The sequence below is a fragment of the Terrapene carolina genome, unplaced genomic scaffold, assembly GCF_002925995.2.
Source record: "Terrapene carolina triunguis isolate 2854851 unplaced genomic scaffold, T_m_triunguis-2.0 Scaffold113, whole genome shotgun sequence".
Taxonomy (NCBI): domain Eukaryota; kingdom Metazoa; phylum Chordata; order Testudines; family Emydidae; genus Terrapene; species Terrapene triunguis.
Genome location: NW_020664464.1, coordinates 29,152,931 through 29,169,472, shown reverse-complemented (window position 1 = coordinate 29,169,472; position 16,542 = coordinate 29,152,931). Strand labels below are relative to the sequence as shown.

The following is a 16,542-nucleotide window of genomic DNA, read 5'->3' as shown; positions in this document are numbered from 1 at the left end:
GCCAGCCATTCGCAAGCCTGCTGACAGTTGCAGGCGCTGGCGGCTTTTGAATTTAGTTTCCAGTCTGCGAAAAAGAGCAGAGCCCGGCCCGTCTCGCGGCCTCATTGGGCAAGGACGGGTCACGTGGGGGCCGTAGTTGTGGGCGGGAGTTGGGAGGGCCCGGCTGAGCGCGCGCCGGCCATATTGGAGGGGCGCGGAGCCCGCCGGTTTTGTGTTTCATTCTGAGCCCGACCCGAGGGGAAGGAACCGGCGCGCGCGGGCGGGTTCGGTCCTTGCAGCTCCAGGCGCCGGTCTTTTCCCTCGGCGCGTTGCTGGGGCGGCTTCTGCCCCCCTGTTCCCGCTCTGTGCTCGTTTAACCCGGGAGCGGCCGTGGCCCCTTTATTTTCCCTCCTTTTTTCTCTTGTTCCAGCCTCGCTGCGCCTCCCCGCCCCCACACTGCTTTTGCACCGTCCGCTGCTAGCGCTGCAGCTGCCTCTCTTACCCTCTGAACGGCTTTGGGGCGCTTAGATCAGCCCCCGCATCTCCTCTCTCGCGTCCCCCGCCAGCCAGCCTCCTGACCTCGCTGCTCCGCACCCTCGGTCCCCGCCGCATCGCCCGCTCTTCGCCATGGCGACTTCCACGCCGGTGGGGCAGCGCTCCCGGGGCAGCGCGGCCAGCACCCCGCTCAGCCCGACGCGCATCTCCCGGCTGCAGGAGAAGGAGGAGCTGCAGCACCTCAATGACCGGCTCGCCGTCTACATCGACAAGGTGCGGAGCCTGGAGACCGAGAACAGCGTGCTGCAGCTGCAGGTGACCGAGCGAGAGGAGGTGCGCGGCCGAGAGCTCACCGGCCTCAAGGGGCTCTACGAGGCCGAGCTCGCCGATGCTCGCCGGGCGCTGGACGATACGGCTCGGGAGCGGGCAAAGCTGCAGATCGAGCTGGGCAAGATCCGCACGGAGCACGAGCATCTGCTGGGCAGGTGAGTGACCCCCGGGGGGAACGGGCCGGGGATTCCGGGGGAGGGAGGGAGGGCAGGAAGGAGGCCCCAGCTGGCTCCCTCGTGGAGGAGGGGAAGCCCCCTAATCTGTTGTCGTGCAGTATCTCTCGGGCGGGGGATGTAGCGCGGCCTGAGGTGGGACAGATTTAACGGAAATGAATGAATCTGGCCTTCCTCTGCCTTGTGTTCTGCATCGTGTAGCAGGGAAGCTGCCCCCTCCCCCCGATACAGCGAGAGGGAGGCGGGGCGCAGCTCTGTGGAGGGAGTTGCACCATCCCGGAGATCACTGGCTCCCGGGTGTTTCAGTCCTGGCTGGTGGCCTCGGGATGAGCCCCGCAGATATCCTTTCTTTCCCCCCCCCCCCCGCAGCACTCAGTGCTTTTGTCCCACTGGAAGGGCTGACCGGTCTCTCCTGGGTTATTCCTCCATAGTAGTGCTTTGCAAAGGAGTGTTCCTGTTATTGCCATGCTGCCAGGCCCTCCTTGCCTGCACCCTAAATCTTTCTACTCCGCTATTGGCCTTATTTCTGGCCTACGTTACTGTGGGGAACAGATGTTGGTCACGTCATAAGGAAGCTCTTCCCCCTCTCCCCCGCTTCAGGGGCTTGATCTCCAGCAGACGAACACAGCATAAAAATATTGACCTTCCCCTTTGCAACAGACAAGGGAGCAGGCCTGCTTTGAGGGGATTGTATTCTTTCTTCCCTCCCATTCATTCCCTCTAGTTGTGAGTACAGTAACCTGTCTGCTCCAGCTACTGCCATGTGCTGTAGCTAGTGACTGTATATGAATGAATGGAGAGGTCCCTGCACTTTCCTCTGGCAGCCCCACATTCCCATCTGGTGATGAGCCTCCAGCTCTCTTGGGGAGGAGGAATATTGTATGGCGAATGAACCTTCCTGGAACAGGGAGGGAAGTGGGTTCAGCAGTACTAAACATAGCCATTCAGTGCTTGTATAACCTTTCTAGCTACTTGTGGTACTCTAAAACACACTACAGCCTTGTCTGGGTACTTACAACTGTCTGCTTTACAATATATATGTTATTTAATGTCCTTAATACATAGTATCATGAAGCATTTAAGTCAATCCTAATACACCTCTACCCAGATATAACACGACCCGATATAACACAAATTCAGATATAACTCGGTAAAGCAGTGCTCTGGGGAGGCGGGGCTGCGCGCTCAGGCGGATCAAAGCAAGTTCAATATAACGCGGCTTCACCTATAACACGGTAAGATTTTTTGGCTTCCGAGGACAGCGTTATATCGGGGTAGAGGTGTACATGGTATCAGTAAGCAGTATAGTCCGTCTTTTTTTAGAGGGGAAAAGGAGGGTTCCTAGGCTAAGAATTCACTCTTTGAATTCACATGGCAAGGATTGCCATTAGCTAGACCTGTAGAGGGTGGGGAGGGCTCTGTGTTAAATCAGGAATTTTTAAAAAAGCATATTGCCAATTGTATTTTAGTTGGGGGAGGTATATAGTTCAAATAATAAACTTAATGTTAAAATGAAAGTTTTGGTAGAGAAATGTGTCTAGGATTCTTCCTTGCTCTTCTGGTTGTAAAACTTAAATTTGAGCTTTAATTATGCATTTTGGTGATGAAGGATGTATGTTTTTCTATGACGATCGTCTTTTTTTTTTTTTTTTTTTTTTTAATAGTGGCTTTAAGGAAAATAAATGTCAAATGGGTCTTAAAAGTCATGTGGCCTCTAGGTTCAAGATCGTTATTTTTTCTTCCAGGGTGCTGATCATTTTCTCAGAGCAGTGATGGATAGTTTTTTTTTAAATAACTCTTGTACATATGACTTATTAGAAAACAGAAAAATCCACCTATAGAAAAATCTTTAAAATGAGGTATCTTGGTAGGTGAAGTCCATGGTGAAATCTAGTTTTAAGGGGATGCTTAAAGACTAAAAATCTTATGCAGCCTTTTTTCCCGCTTATGAATCTCATAGGACAAATCATGCCATGTCCTTTTGTAGATAATTGATTTGTGTGACTTTCTCTTCTGTATATTTTTTGTTCTCTTCAATATGAATCCTTCACTTAAAGTTTTTGACCCCTAACTTATGTATCCTCCGTTTTCTGTTACCTGAAAGAGAGAATCTAATTTAATTTTAAACATTTTTGCTGTCAGTTGCCTTCCATTTGGTTTGGCCTGAAACAAGGTTAGTTTATGAACTGTTTGAGTTGGTATCTCCATTTGTTTCTGCTATAGCATGATGGACACATCTTCTTAGCATCAGCTCACTTTCATTGCAAGGAAGTCTTTCCTGGCAAGTGTGGGCCTAAACCGTCCATTTCTGTTCAATTTGGGATTTCACTTAAAAACTATGTTTAGTCTTTGTTTGTGAAAATATTTTCATATGTAAACTGCTGCACTTATGTCTTCCTTTGACTGCAGACAGCTCCAGAGCCTCCGCTGCTCACAGCTTTGTCAAATAGCAGCAGTGTGTAATTAATAAGGAGAGTCAATGTAACTGTTAGTCCTGTGGACAAGCTGTGAAATAGTTAAACTGTCAAGATTATTGGCATTCATTGGCCAGGAAAGCAAGGAGCCGTACAGTGGGCTCAAAAAAAGAAAATAAAGAAAAAAAAAGATGGTGGAGAGTAGAGCAATGAAGACCTTCACCATTTCCCTGCTGCTGGCAGTCTGAAGGGGCAAAGACAAGCCAAGGAACCTTTCTTTTCTTGCAGTTTGGTGGGTAAGAGAGTAAATTTTTTTTTAGAGGCAGATACAAAAGTTGTAGGGCTCAGGGGTAGAAGCCGCTTATCAGATGCCATAGCTCCTTCATTTGCTGAGGGTGCCACTGGGACTGGGCTTCTTATCAAAGCATACTTCTGGACCTTGGGGAGATGTGTTCAAGTTGTCCATCCTCATCTTCTTCAGGCCTTCATCCTCCAGCTAGTTAGGAGCCTACTGAACTTTTCAAGTCCCAAGTACTGTATTCACTTAGAGTTGTGTATACATCAAGAAAGGTTCCCTTAGTTGTTTCTGATCTAAATTCTGTATTTTCTTATGACTGAAGACCTTCTAACAAGTATATAGCTCCCTAGAGCCTCGCTAGATATTTTAAAATACAGGTATTCTACAGGCATCCGTTCAAGCTCAGATGTATTTCTGTTCCCAAAATCTTAAACTAAAGTAGAGGCTCTGGTCTGGAGAGCACTTTCTGGTGGTCTCTGGAGAGTTGGCTGACCATGTGTTCCTGGCTTCTTTTCAGCTGTTATGTTATAGCTGTGATGCTTTAGTCTAATCCAGATTATTGGGCTTCATATGGGATAATGTGGTGAGGTTCAGTGCCTGTGATGTGCAGGAGGTCAGGCTGGGTGTTCTGATGTTCTCTTCTGGCCGTTAATTCTAATATTAAAAGGTGGCTAAAATACTTTCTTAAAATGGTCTGAAGAATAATGAATGGGAGGACTGGTGTTCTCACAAGATCTCAAATTGTGGTTCTCATTGAAAGTTTGACAACTCCTTTAGAAGAGATCTAGTTATTGAATACTACATTTTATACACTGGTCCAGAGTGCTCTTACTGGTCATAAGGTGCAGGTTTCCTACCTTCTTCGAGCTCTTTTACATGTTATTACATCCTCTGCTCTCACCTCTCACCACAGACATCACTTCCTCCTTTAGTCCATACAAAAAGCTGCCACTAAACTTTTCTTCCTTGCCTCCTTTTTTATTGTATAACTGCTCTCTTTGAATTCTTCCATTTGGCTTTCCATCTGAGGATTGTGTCAAATTCAAGCTTTTTGTCACTTTGAAAGTGCTGTATAAGTCGTCTCTTGCCTATTTATCCTCCCTTGTCAACCTTAGTTTTATGCCTCCTAGCATCCATCAGTGCTCACAACTTCATCCACCTGTTTATCAGATTTTCACACAGTTGCCTCTGTGTAGTCCTCTATGTATGATATGACCTCCTTGAGCTCATCTGCAAGGGCCCTATCCTGTCTACGTTTAAGATATTCATTGCTCAATTTAAGCATTCTCTCTAGGAAGGGTGAGCAGGAATAAAATAAACATGGGATTTCATAAATGGACTAGCATTTGTTTTCATGACAGGCTGAGATTTCACCGTGGCAGTTGTCCAGTGGCTAGGCACATCTGCTCTCTCCTCATGGGAGTTAATGTGGTGAAAGCAGCTTTTAAGCAAACGACATAGCTGAATGAAGATATTAGTAAAGGTGGTAAGTATCCAGAGGAACTACTATAGTCTTGTGCTTTGATTTTTTTTTTTTTTTTTTTTGACTAAACCTTACCATGCAATAACAGTACCTTTGTTTTGCTTCAGATCTTAAACCAGCTTTCCTTCCAGATTCTTTGTTTTAAAGGGAGGAAATTCTGAGCTGGGATTAGACAGTGAAATAGACTCAATGTGGGTTTGATAGATGGGGCAATAACTTGAGTGACTAGGCATGTGTTAAGCACAGTACAGCTGGTGTACAGGGCAACTGCTCAGAAGAACCCTGCTGTCTCAAGGCAAGCAAAGTTGAAACAGCTGTCCCAGCATTTCCTGAGTTGCACATGTGGTATGTTATAATGGATATGTTATAATGGATTGGAGGGCCTGGTTAGGGAAGTTGTCTTAATATGCTTTAAAAAGAATATTTAAAAAACTGGAAACATATATTGCAGGCAAAACAGATTAATTGTTCTCGATTAGATGTAACAGTGCAAGGAGCTATTCAACCTAGGGTGGCTGGCTAAATAGAAAAAGGATCTGATTTTCAAAGCATTAAGCTCCTACAGCTCAATTTAAGATATTTGGAGCAATGAGTGCTTTGAACAGGCTCTCATTATCAAATTTTATTTAGTCATTACAGTGGTGTTACTGTTGCATATATGGGAAATAGGGGAAGACCTTGATTTGATCTTGGTTTTGGGAACTAGGACTTCCATCTTCCTCACATGAGTGCGTGTCTCTGCAGCAGTAGTGTTCCCAAGAATCATTCCAATTTGCTGCTAAAAGTTTCCCTGTGGTTTCATGGGGTTCTCAATAGCAGCAGTGAAACTGACCTGAATCTTGTTACCAAACAGCAACAGTGTGAAGTTAAAGCTATGAAAAGCAGCAGAGATACTGGACCAATCTGAGATGTCAGGATGATAGCAGTCAGTTAACATTTTGCAAGTGTCTTCCATAAGCACTGCAAACTTACTTTTTCATTAAAGAAGTTTTCTTCAAAAATTTATCGCTTGGCATTACTCTCTAGCAGAAGTTTTCTACTTACTTTTGGTGCATAAACTTCTCAAGTTCTGGGTTTGCATAGACACTTGTAAGATACAGGTATATCCAACTTTTGTCTAGGTAGCATCTAAAAATACTTTTAGGCTTGATTAATTATATTTTCCTGTACTTACAGATACACTCCTTTAATGAAAGCAAATTGCCATTTTAAATAAATGACTTCTGTAACAGCAAAAAAGAGAACATAAATTGAAAATTTGATAATGAAAAATCACTCTTCTGTTTGTAATGCAAACTTAGAGTACAAGTAGATAAGGAAAAAATATAAACCAAATACACTCAGTTACTACACTAGGCACTCCTTTGGGGCAGAGGTGATCAATGTTCTATTAAAGGTGACTTGCAAAGAGGAATAGAGAAATTTGCCTCGTACTTTTGTGTTTAATATATAGAGAGGGCCTGAAAATCTTCCAGCCTATGAAAAAGTCTGATTGGACAACTAATGAAATGGTGATTTCACAAGTAGGAAAATGAAAGTTGGACAACTCGGGGGATGAGGGGGATTTTTAGTCTGACTGTTAACAACAAAAAGTTCTTATACCTGTTTTCAGTATGATTATCAAAGATAATCTTTATTCAAAATGTTAAGGATTCAGTACCTTAACCTCTTCAATAGAGTTAGAGCTCACAATAAACACCCTTGTGATCTTCTTTGTTGTGAAACAAAATAGGTGCACATACAATCGTTTTGAAGTCCTTTGCATCCCACTTCTAAGCCCTTTAGGAAAAATGAACTATTCCTCTGAGCACCTTTGATATCCACAAGTGTGAGATCAGGGGTGGCTGGTGGTATATGCTTCCAATAACCAGAGTGTATTCTTGTGTGAAAGGTTTCATTCTGAAGGAAAAGAAGGGGGGGTTGGAGGGAAGTGAGGTTCTTTCTGTTTGTTTGAATATCAATTTGAAAAGTGAGACAGCATTCTAAAATTACTGTTAAGCATTTAATCCAAACTTAATGGTTCAGAGGAGCTTTGCCTGAGTAAGGAGTGCTGAATAGGCCTCTGAGTAGATAAGGTGGATTCAAGCACTTTTATTTCTGAGTAGTTTAACAGATGAGATAGATCTTAGCCTAGGTCAGTGGCACCCAACCTCATTACACAGGAGGGCCACATAAACCTAAGCACAATCTTGTGTGGGCCAAACAGATTCTACATATTTTAATAAGATTTAAAGTCATCTGTATTGATTTATATTTTACGTTCAGCTTGTTTTGCATATATTTAGATAGAAACAACCTATGTACAGTAGTGTGTGTAAACTAAAAAGATGTAAGTATGATGACAATGCTAATGAATCAACCATTCGTTAGTATATTGTGTTGAAGCAGGCTGCAGGCCCTATGAGATGTCTGGTGGGCCATTGGTGATTTAGGATCTGAATGAGGGCTCATCACTTAATTCTAATATAAGTTGCTAGCTTTGATTTGGTAGTTTGCTCTAATAAAAATATAGGTTGTGTGAGTGAGACCAGAACCAAATTACCATATGAAAGCTACAGGAAAAGTTTATGGTGAGGAAGGAATTGGTTTACATGTCAAAACAGCAGTAAAGCTGATCCTACAAACACTAACGCTTTTACACGAGCACCTGTCATCTGATCATTAAGTTAGATATAAATGTTTTCCTACTAAAAGTTGACCTTACTGTCTTACTGCTCTAGAAAACAAAATCTGGAAAACTGATACTACATATTTCTACTTAGGTGAACACGGTGACTAGTTTACTTCATTGCCATGATCTTATTGAACTCTTTTCCCATTGCAATTATATAATAAGTGTGCCAAAACAATCTGTTAATCACTGTACCAAAGCAGTGAATGGCCAAGTGATTGGTCAAGAACGGCAGTTCAGAATACTTACTACTATTGACATTATGCCGATGTAGTGTGAGAATGCAGGTGAAATATGGACTGATCCCATCACTTTATGATGATAGACCTGTGCAGCTGTGTCTGCACCAGCTTTATCCTTAAAATATCACGATATGTAGCAAAGTTGGGAGTATTAGTTCAGATAGGGCTTTGGGTGGCAGCTTTAACAACCATATCATCTGAACCTGTTTAGAGCTAGACAAGATGGGTTTAAAAACTCTGGCTACTGGTGTTCTTTGCCCCATCTATGCTATTGCTCCTGCTGATAGAACTACATTGGTGAGGATTTTTAAGGGGGAAAAGACTATTGTAGATTGTCTTAGTTTTGCCTTAATTTAAATGCTTCACTTGCCTTCATAACAGAGGGATCCAGGCTCTTAAAACAGCAGCAGTTAAACTTCACTTTACTATAGGTCTCTTTGTTTGGCAGTTAGTAGGTTACGTTCAGGCAAGCCCCATTGATGACACTTGTGAGAGACTCTCTGCCATCTGTCATTATACTTTAAAATATATTTCTCCTCTACCTGAATTTCAGTAATATAATAATTAGGGCTGTTGATTAATTGCGGTTAACTCATGCGATTAACTCAAAAAAATTAATTGCACTGTAAAAATGATAAAAGAAATAGTATTTTTCAATTCACCTCATACAAGTACTGTAGTGCAATCTCTTTATCGTGAAAGTGCAATTTATAAATGTAGATTTTATTTTTTGGTTACATAACTGCACTCAAAAACAAAGCAATGTAAAACTTTAGAGCTTATGGGTCCACTTAGTCCTACTTTTTGTGCAGCCAGTCGCTAAGAGAAACAAGTTTGTTTATATTTACGGGAGATAATGCTGCCCGCTTCTTATTTACAATGTCACCTGAAAGTGAGAACAGACGTTAGCATGGCACTTTTGTAGCTGGCATTGCAAGGTATTTACGTGCCAGATATGCTAAACATTCGTATGCTCCTTCATCCAGAGGACATGCTTCCATGCTGATGACGCTCGTTAAAAAAATAATGCGTTAGATAAATTTGTGACTGAACTCCTTGGGGGAGAATTGTATGTCTCCTGCTTTGTGTTTTACCCACATTCTGCCATATATTTCATTTTATAGCTGTCTGGGATAATGACCCAGCATGTTTCATTTTAAGAACACTTTCACTGCAGATTTGACAAAACGCAAAGAAGGTATCAATGTGAGATTTCTAAAGATAGCTACAGTACTCAGCCCAAGATTTAAGAATCTGAAGTGCCTTCCAAAATCTGATTGCGACGAGGTGTGGAGCATGCTTTCAGAAGTCTTAAAAGAGCAACACTCCTATACGGAAACTACAGAACCCGAACCACCAAAAAAGAAAATCCACCTTCTGCTGGTGGTATCTGACACAGATGATGAAAATGAACATGCACTGCTTTGGATAGTTACCGAGCAAAACCTATCGTTAGCATGTCCTCTGGAATGGTGGTTGAAGCATCAAGGGACATATGAATGTTTAGCGCATCTGGCACGTAAATATCTTGCAACGCTGGCTACAACAGTGCCATGCGAATGCCTGTTCTTATTTTCAGGTGACATTGTAAACAAAAAGCGGGCAGCATTATCTCCTGCGCATATAAACCAACTTGTTTGAGCTATTGGCTGTAGGACTGAGTGGACTTGTAGGCTCTAAAGTTTTACATTGTTTTATTTTCGAATGCAGTTATTTGTACATAACTCTACATTTGTAAGTTCAACTTTCATGATAGAGATTGCACTACAGTACTTAAGTTAATTGAAAAATACTATTTCTTTTATCATTTTTATAGTGAAAATATTTATAGTAAAAAAAGTGAGCACTGTGCACTTTGTATTCTGTTGTAACTGAAATCAAGATATTTTTGAAAATGTGGAAAACATCCAAAAATATTTATATAAATGGTATCCTATTGTTTAACAGCACGATTAATCATGATTCATTTTTTAATTGTTTGACAGCCCTAATAATAATGGATAGATGCCATTCATGGCAGTTTAGCGTCTTTTTATTTGAGAAGGAATTAGACACTTGAGAGCCAAAGTACGTGAAGGAGCACAGTTTTGAGCTAATCTATGAACGTATTAGCAAACGGGTATTTTCTTAAATATGTACTCTCCCTCTTTATGGAGGAAAAGCTACATAGTGTTGACAAACGAGGAGCTTTTGCTGTTAAATAAAAACTTTAAATATGCATACTGTGTATTGTCTTGTGTTTTTATATATAGTTTTTCTTGTGCCTGCAAAACTCAAACAGTTTTACTGATCTTGTTGAAACAAACTCTCAGGTTCATTTAGAACTGGGGTGAATGACACGTTTTTAAGGGTTACAAAGATTTCCACTGGAATGGCTCTTTTGCTGTATGTTGTGGTGTCACTCTAGCAGAGCAACCAGGAAGTCTGCAGCTTTCCCCCCCCCCCCCCCCCCAATATAGGGATTAGCTATCCAGATACAAATCGACATATAATTAGACTTTTTAAAATTAATTATATACTTTTTTCCTTCTGATTTTAAATTTAGCCAATCTCATTAGAAATGTGAATTCTTAAAGTGACTCTTCTGAAATATGAGGTGCACACGTGGATTGATACCATCAGTAGTATCAGTTGAAAAATAAATATGGATATTTTGCAACTGAAGTTTGGGTTCTGGTCATGTTATTGTCCTGTGGCTGAATCTATATTACACATTTCTTTCCACTGTTATCAGTGGTGTTGGCAACGGTGGGAGCTCTAATTTAAATTATCTGCCTGTAATTTACCATTTTTTTTTTTATTTTGAACAAAAGGTGTTTCAGCACATGTGGATTTGCATTGAAATAATTAAAGTTGTGAGTTATAGCTGTTGATAGATATTCTGGTTCCAGTTACTGTGTACACAGGCCCTAACTCTGCTCGAAGCATGTTTAAATATATGATTAAAATGCTGTGGCAGACTACAATATTTACCCCTACTGTTGGATCTGCTGTAGTGATAGCAGTGATGGACAACTGTGTATATAAAAAATAAAAAGTGTAGGGAGTCTGAAATCTCTGCACATGTGCTACATTTTTACAGTGTTAATATTAGGCTGATGATAAACTGCAATGGTTCACTCTGTATATACCTAAGATAGCTCAGATCAAAGTTCTAGTTATACAAATAGTGACTTTGATTGCTAAGTCTCTTAAATTAAAGCCTGCCATCTTGTGGTTGTAGTAAAAATTTGTCTGAAAATGTGTTTTTGAGCTTGCTCTGTGATAGATACAAATCTTTTAGCTATTTGATGGCAGCAAACTGGGCTACAACTAAATGTGCTCTCTTATCGGTGCCAGATCATCTTTCTTTTATTCCCCCAAGAACATTCGTGTGTTCTTATTACTAAATAAACCTAATTCCTGTATTTGTTCTTGCTGCTGACAAATACTGCTAATTATGATCTTCAAAAGATTCTTTTAATTGGATATGGCCTTTTTATACTGTATAAAGAACAGGTCTTCTAGGTTTTTGTACTTTAAAAGTAATTCGGAAATGTCAAGTGTGCTCTTCTGGTTTTGCTGGTAAAACTTTTTTTTTTTTTTTTTTTTTTTTTGGGAGCTCAGACATCTTAATTAAAAGGAGTAAGAGTTATGAATCTTCAGCACAGATGTTCTTTGTTCAAGATATGAAAAATAGTTACCCTTTCAAAAAGGATGACTAAAATTACTTTCCTCTCTCTTAGAGAGGCAAGGTGGATGAAGCAATATTTTTTATTGCAGCAGTTCTCAACCGGGAGTCTGCGGCCCACTGGTCCATGGGCAGAGTTGGGGACATGGAAGGCATTGCTCCTCTCTTCCCCCCCCCCCCCCCCGCCAAACTACGCCTATGTCCAAGGCCCCTGCCCCGAGACGCCCTCACTGGGCCCTGGAGGTTTTATAGCATGTCAATGGGGGCCTCAGAGAGAAAAAGGTTGAGAACCCCTGTTGCATTGGACCAACTTCTTTTGGTGAGCGAGACAAGCTTTTGAGCTATCTCACCCATTTTGTGTCTCTAATATCTTGGGACCACATGGCTACAGCAACATTGCATTTCCTCTGTTGTCCACCTTTCAGTCTCTTTTGATGTCATTTTATGAGTTCTGTATTCACTGTTTAGAAATTCAGGTCTTGTCCACTCTGGAAGACTAATGTAAAACAAAACCAAATCAGAAGCCTCCCCAACTATTTTTTTGAAGTCTGAATATCTTTTCTGATGGTACCACTCAATTTTTATTATAGCAGTTTAAACCTGCCTTCTGTGTGAAGCTATTCTAGCCAGTGGTGTGTTACTTGCTTCCCTCTTCTCTTGGGCACCCACGGGACAAAGGTGATATGCTGCTTAACTGTTTTTAAAAAAAGCTTCTATTGAATGCAGCAGACAAATTTAAAGGGAGTCAATTTAAATCACACTTGTCTGAAACACTTAAGTACTTTACTTTAAGAGTAATCTGCGGCAATACTTGTAACTGAAAGATTAAACATAAACTGGAAATCTTTTTACTTTGTTTATATGACAGAAGATTGTATGATTTTTTTTTAATTTTTTTTCCTGTAGTCATTCCCCTGAAGCAGAATTGGAATATTGTTTACGTACTAGCATCTACTGGACAAAACTGTCTTTATTACTGTTTCAGAAAGCATGACTGGCTGTGTCTACCCTAAGGAAATGGGGAGACCCATAATTCTTCACCAGTGCAGTTCCATTTGTGGTAGTAACAGTAAGGTCATACCGTAGACGGGAGCTGGATATCTTTATCCCCATTTTGTCTGCTCAGATGTGTTTAGGCAGCATAGTGGCAGAAGCTAGTTCTGTCTAGGCTACCACCTCTGTTGGTGGATACTTTGGATGTGAATAGTTATTAAAAGAAATCTCATCAGCAATTCAATCTCTTAATTTGGACAGGTCTAGTTTGTTAGAGCCAGTACAGTGGGGCAGGGAAATGCCCTGAATTGTGCAATTGCAAAATGGAGAGGCTAGTGTGTGTGGGAGAGAGCCACTGGACCAATTATTTCTCTAAAGCTGCTCCAGGTAAGGAGCTGGCTTGGGCTTCTTTGGGGCAGGGAAGTGGCTTCTGAGCATGTTTGAGGTAATGGTCCTGGGCTAGCCTGTCTTGTCACTGTTTCCTCCAAGGGACAAGGGAAACTGGCAGAGTTAATTCTCTCCCCTCCCTCCAGAAAGGTGCTCTCTCTCGAGCTTGTTACGGATGAGAGATTTTTATAAATTTGAAATTGAAAACTTATGTTAAAGCCTAAACTTCTGACACTTGTAATTTACATTAAATACAAAAACAATAATTAAGCAGTGTATATTTGCTGCAGCATTTTAAGGAAAGTGAAACTGATAACCTGATGGAAGTCATGAGCTGAACTTCTGGAACCAGGTTTAGTTAAAGTGCTAAACAAGCTTTTGACAGCAGTAGTCTCTTTTGTAGGTGCAGAAAATATTTTCTTCACTTCATTTTAATTGACTGGTTCAGTTCAATGACTAGTTAGTTCAAAGTTAAGCAACTAATTGGGAGTTGAAAAAGCAGAGAAGCTTGGAAGAGGAAAACAATCTGAATAAAACTAGGTGAGAGGATGAGATCTACTTGTTGTTTCTAGTCATCATATTCTTCCAGATTTTAGTCAGCTCAGTTTACTAACTAAAGAAAGTACTTCATTTCTTTACACTAGTGTTTATCAAAAACATGTTTTGCATATATCTTAAACTTTTTTCTTCCGTATCCAATATGTTTAAGGTATTTTAGTTAGTAAAAAAAAAAAAACCTAAAATACTGTTTTTGTTTGTTTTTTAATTGAATTTCTATTTCCATCCAAATAGAGCTCGTCACAAATAAAAATCATTTACCATTTTCTAACCTAATAAAAAAGTAAAAATTAAGAATCGGAATAAACTTAAATTAAGCTATGTAATTGATTAAAAGTGTACTCTCCTGGTTAGCTCAAAAGACCACATTTAGTATAAAAACTGTATTTAGTTGTAAATCAACATATTTTAATGGCTACTAAGACAGCCTTTTATTTAATTTTTTAATTTGTTGGCTGTTTCTAGACATTTGTCTCACCAACCTCTGTTTTTTTTTTCCAGCTATGCAAAAAAAGAATCTGATCATAATGCAGCCCAAGTCAAGCTTCGGGAGTTTGAAGCAGCCCTAAATTCCAAAGAAGCTGCCCTGGCTACAGCACTTGGTGATAAGAAAAGCCTGGAAGGAGAACTTGAGGATTTGAGAGATCAGATTGCACAGGTGAGATGAAATGGTTCACAATAGAGTCTGCTGAACAGATTGTCTCTTTAGCCAGCAAATCACTCCTTGTAAAAGAGCTAAATTTTACTCTAACCAAAATTGAAACACAAAATGCTGCGAACAGAAGTTGTAAATCCGTTATTCCTCTCCAACTGAATGAAAGCAAAGTTCTAGTGTTCTTATTTTTAAACTGAAAACACTGTTTCTGGCACATTTGCTAAGCTGACCATGTTCTCCAGTCTTTCCCTCCATGAGGGGACAGTAGATTCTGGTCTGAGAGGTTTTTTTTTTTTTTTTTTTGTAAAGGGTCATTTTCCTTGAAGGAAATGAGTTTACTGTTTCCCCCCATAGTTTAAGGGGGGGAGGAGGAAATGGTTAAGTTTGACACCCTCTTGTGCATCCCCCCTCCCCCCCCCCGCCCCCCCTTTGTTGCTCCACCTGATCCCAACATCCCAAGAAGGCCCTAGCATCTCCTGGCTCAGACCTCCTCTTTTCTATATTTTGGACTGCTAATGAAATTCTACTCTTCGGAATTAAGTTCAGCATTTGAGAGGGATTTCTTCAGCATCAGAGGTGTCATCTATACCTTTCCTTCTGTCCTCCTGTCCTGATACCTCAGCACCACCAAGTCTGTTCAATTTTTGGATGATTGTGATGGTCTAATCCTTTTCGTAAACTATGCCAATATTTATACATACACTTTCACTTACTGCTGGTAATTTTTCCACAAATGCATGTAATAGTGCTTGTCCTTTTCTGAAGTCACTGCAAAGCAGTCGTTGGTATAGCATGAAGTTCTAATAACAATAGTACATCTCACTGATAGATGATCCACATTAGTTAAATGACCAGAAGTGATGCCAGTCACAGAATATCTTCTGACTTTTCTTGTCCTCCCTTTAAATTTATTGATGCTCTTGTCCAGTTAAATCACATCTTATCTACTTCCTTCTCTCTGCCTCCTTCAAAAGAACCCCAAACAAACCATAAACAAAAACACTTCACAGGGTTGGAATCTAGAGAACCAGCAGTAGTGCCAAACAAACTTTTTTCCAGGTGCACCTGAGATGCATCTGTGCTCCCTTAAGATTGCTCTAAAGAGGTGTAAATCACGACTCCCTGCATGATATGTGTATGCGACGTTCTCTACAAATATTTAAGAATTGCAGTCAGTCTGTTCACTTGCATCTTCTTTTTTTTTTTTCTTTTCCCACTCTCCCATTTACCACAAATTATTCTTATTCTCAGGCCCCAAATCTACTTTCCCATGCTTTACCATGATAAATATTGATTGACAAAATTCTGTAGGTGAGTAGAATCTTGTAAGTTTACTTTAGAACACAGTAAGTTATTTAGACCACAAACAGTTTTACTGTGTTGACATCTAATGGCTCAAGATCTTAAACTGTTAATTGACCTACCGTAGTTGTTTCCCCACTGTCTAACAAAGGGGGAAGAAAAGCTGTGCACTAGTTTTGTAGACCTTACAAACAAACTATACGATCTGCAACAGCAGTTAATAGATATTTTCCTAGAGGTGTAGTGATATTGGTTGCTGAAGCTACCCCAATTAGTCTTTGCCAAATAGAAAATCTTGACAGCAGTCTCTCAACTAACTTCTTGAGGGGATTAAAGGAAATTAATTACTATCTTTGAAAATGATAGTCCTTATTAAGGTGAAGTACCTGGGCTGTATCTGTAATGAACTACAAGAGTTGTATAAGGTGATGGGTAAAATAGACTTTCTTGATGTAAATGGTAAATGTAATAAGTTTTATTTCAATGCATAGTTCATTCTCAACTGCTGCTTAAAAATGTCAGTAAGTGATGTGTGAGAGATCTACTTAAGCCTAACTGTACTAATATTTTTTAGTTGGAAGCCTCCTTAGCTGCTGCCAAGAAACAGCTGGTAGATGAAACTTTAATGAAGGTGGATCTCGAAAATCGTTGTCAGAGTCTGACTGAAGACTTGGAATTCCGTAAAAATATGTATGAAGAGGTAATTCTCTTTAATACTAAGTTTTAGTTCTAGAGGAAGCAAATTTTAAACATTTTGAACCAATTCAGCTTGCTTATTGGGAATCTTGGTATGTTTTTATTTGTATATTATGGAAGCATAAGAACTTAACCTGGAATGTGACATGACTGAAATAGCTGTTTTTAATATGTGAAATAGCTTAATATTTTTTTT

The 16,542-nt window shown here is 40.4% G+C and overlaps 1 protein-coding gene across 1 annotated transcript in view; it reads left to right on the top strand.

The window, feature by feature from the left end:
- The first annotated feature begins 539 nt into the window (after nucleotides 1-539).
- The window catches only part of LMNB1 (lamin B1), a 41,330-nt gene continuing 25,327 nt past the window's right edge, over nucleotides 540-16,542 (top strand). Inside the window, exons 1-3 of the mRNA XM_024193371.3 lie at nucleotides 540-959; nucleotides 14,195-14,351; nucleotides 16,225-16,350. Of these exons, the coding sequence (XP_024049139.1) occupies nucleotides 607-959; nucleotides 14,195-14,351; nucleotides 16,225-16,350 (636 nt within the window). The 5' untranslated portion in view covers nucleotides 540-606. The remainder of the gene's footprint in view (nucleotides 960-14,194; nucleotides 14,352-16,224; nucleotides 16,351-16,542) is intronic.